The sequence below is a fragment of the Cariama cristata genome, unplaced genomic scaffold (assembly GCF_000690535.1).
Source record: "Cariama cristata isolate BGI_N322 unplaced genomic scaffold, ASM69053v1 scaffold31632, whole genome shotgun sequence".
In the NCBI taxonomy this organism is placed as follows: Eukaryota; Metazoa; Chordata; class Aves; order Cariamiformes; family Cariamidae; genus Cariama; species Cariama cristata.
In genome coordinates this window covers 457-1,232 of record NW_009606013.1, presented here as the reverse complement: position 1 = coordinate 1,232, position 776 = coordinate 457, and the positions used below count along the sequence as shown (strand labels likewise).

General features: G+C 60.4%; 1 protein-coding gene across 1 annotated transcript in view; it reads right to left on the bottom strand.

Moving 5' to 3' along the window:
• LOC104158539 (docking protein 2-like) overlaps positions 1 to 684 on the bottom strand; it is a gene marked incomplete at its 3' end in the record, with an annotated part of 2,364 nt that extends 1,680 nt beyond the window's left edge. The window contains 3 exon segments of the mRNA XM_009696215.1: positions 1 to 6; positions 9 to 137; positions 463 to 684. The exon segment at positions 1 to 6 is cut by the window's left edge and continues 180 nt beyond it. Of these exon segments, the coding sequence (XP_009694517.1) occupies positions 1 to 6; positions 9 to 137; positions 463 to 684 (357 nt within the window).
• Positions 685 to 776: the final 92 nt, after the last annotated feature.

Here is a 776-nt window from a genome sequence, read left to right as displayed (position 1 = left end):
TCCGCCCCCAGCCGCTTGCTCCCCTCGCCTTTCCGCAGTTTCTCAGCAGCTTGCGGTGCTGAGCCCTCCGACAGCTCCAGGCGGGCGGTGGAGCAAGAGCTTTCTCGGTACAAGATGCCCCAAAACTTCTTCCATTTCTGCCATGGGGAGAAGCGGTGAGAGGAGTGAAAGCCCAGCATTGGCCAGCTCTGCTTTCACCCTTCCAGGAGTTTTCTTTCCCTTGGGATCATGCGTGAGGCTGGGACGGGATATTGGTGCAAACCCCTCCAGGGTCCGGGCAGGGTATCGCACCCTCGCCCAGGTGGGCTGGCCAAAGCCGGGGGTGAGATAAACTGGGCAGAGTGGGGAAAAGCATCCTGACACGCAGCCGGCAGCCTGCAGCAAGGTTTTCCTGGCAAGAAAAGGCACCGGCAGCATCCCAGCCTCAGCCAGCACCGGGATCCATCCCACGCTTGCCCCCACCCTGCGGTACCCAAAAGCCGTGCCGACAGCCCCGCACTGCTGAAGGACTTTCAGCTCCTCGTTTTCTTCATTTTCCCTGAAAACACCCATTTTTAAACGATTCCCAACTCGCCTTCCGAGGAAGCAACAATTCACGGCACATCGTGCGTGGGAGGCACCACCGGCGGCAGAGGGGAAGCGGCAGGAGAGGAAGTTTTGCACCAAAATCAGAGCATCCTCCATGGCGGCTTGCTGCGCCAAGGACCTGCCGGGCCAAGCAGGCTTTGCCAAAGCATGGCACCCTTTTGCCGGGGCATGGTTCTGGGACCTGCCGC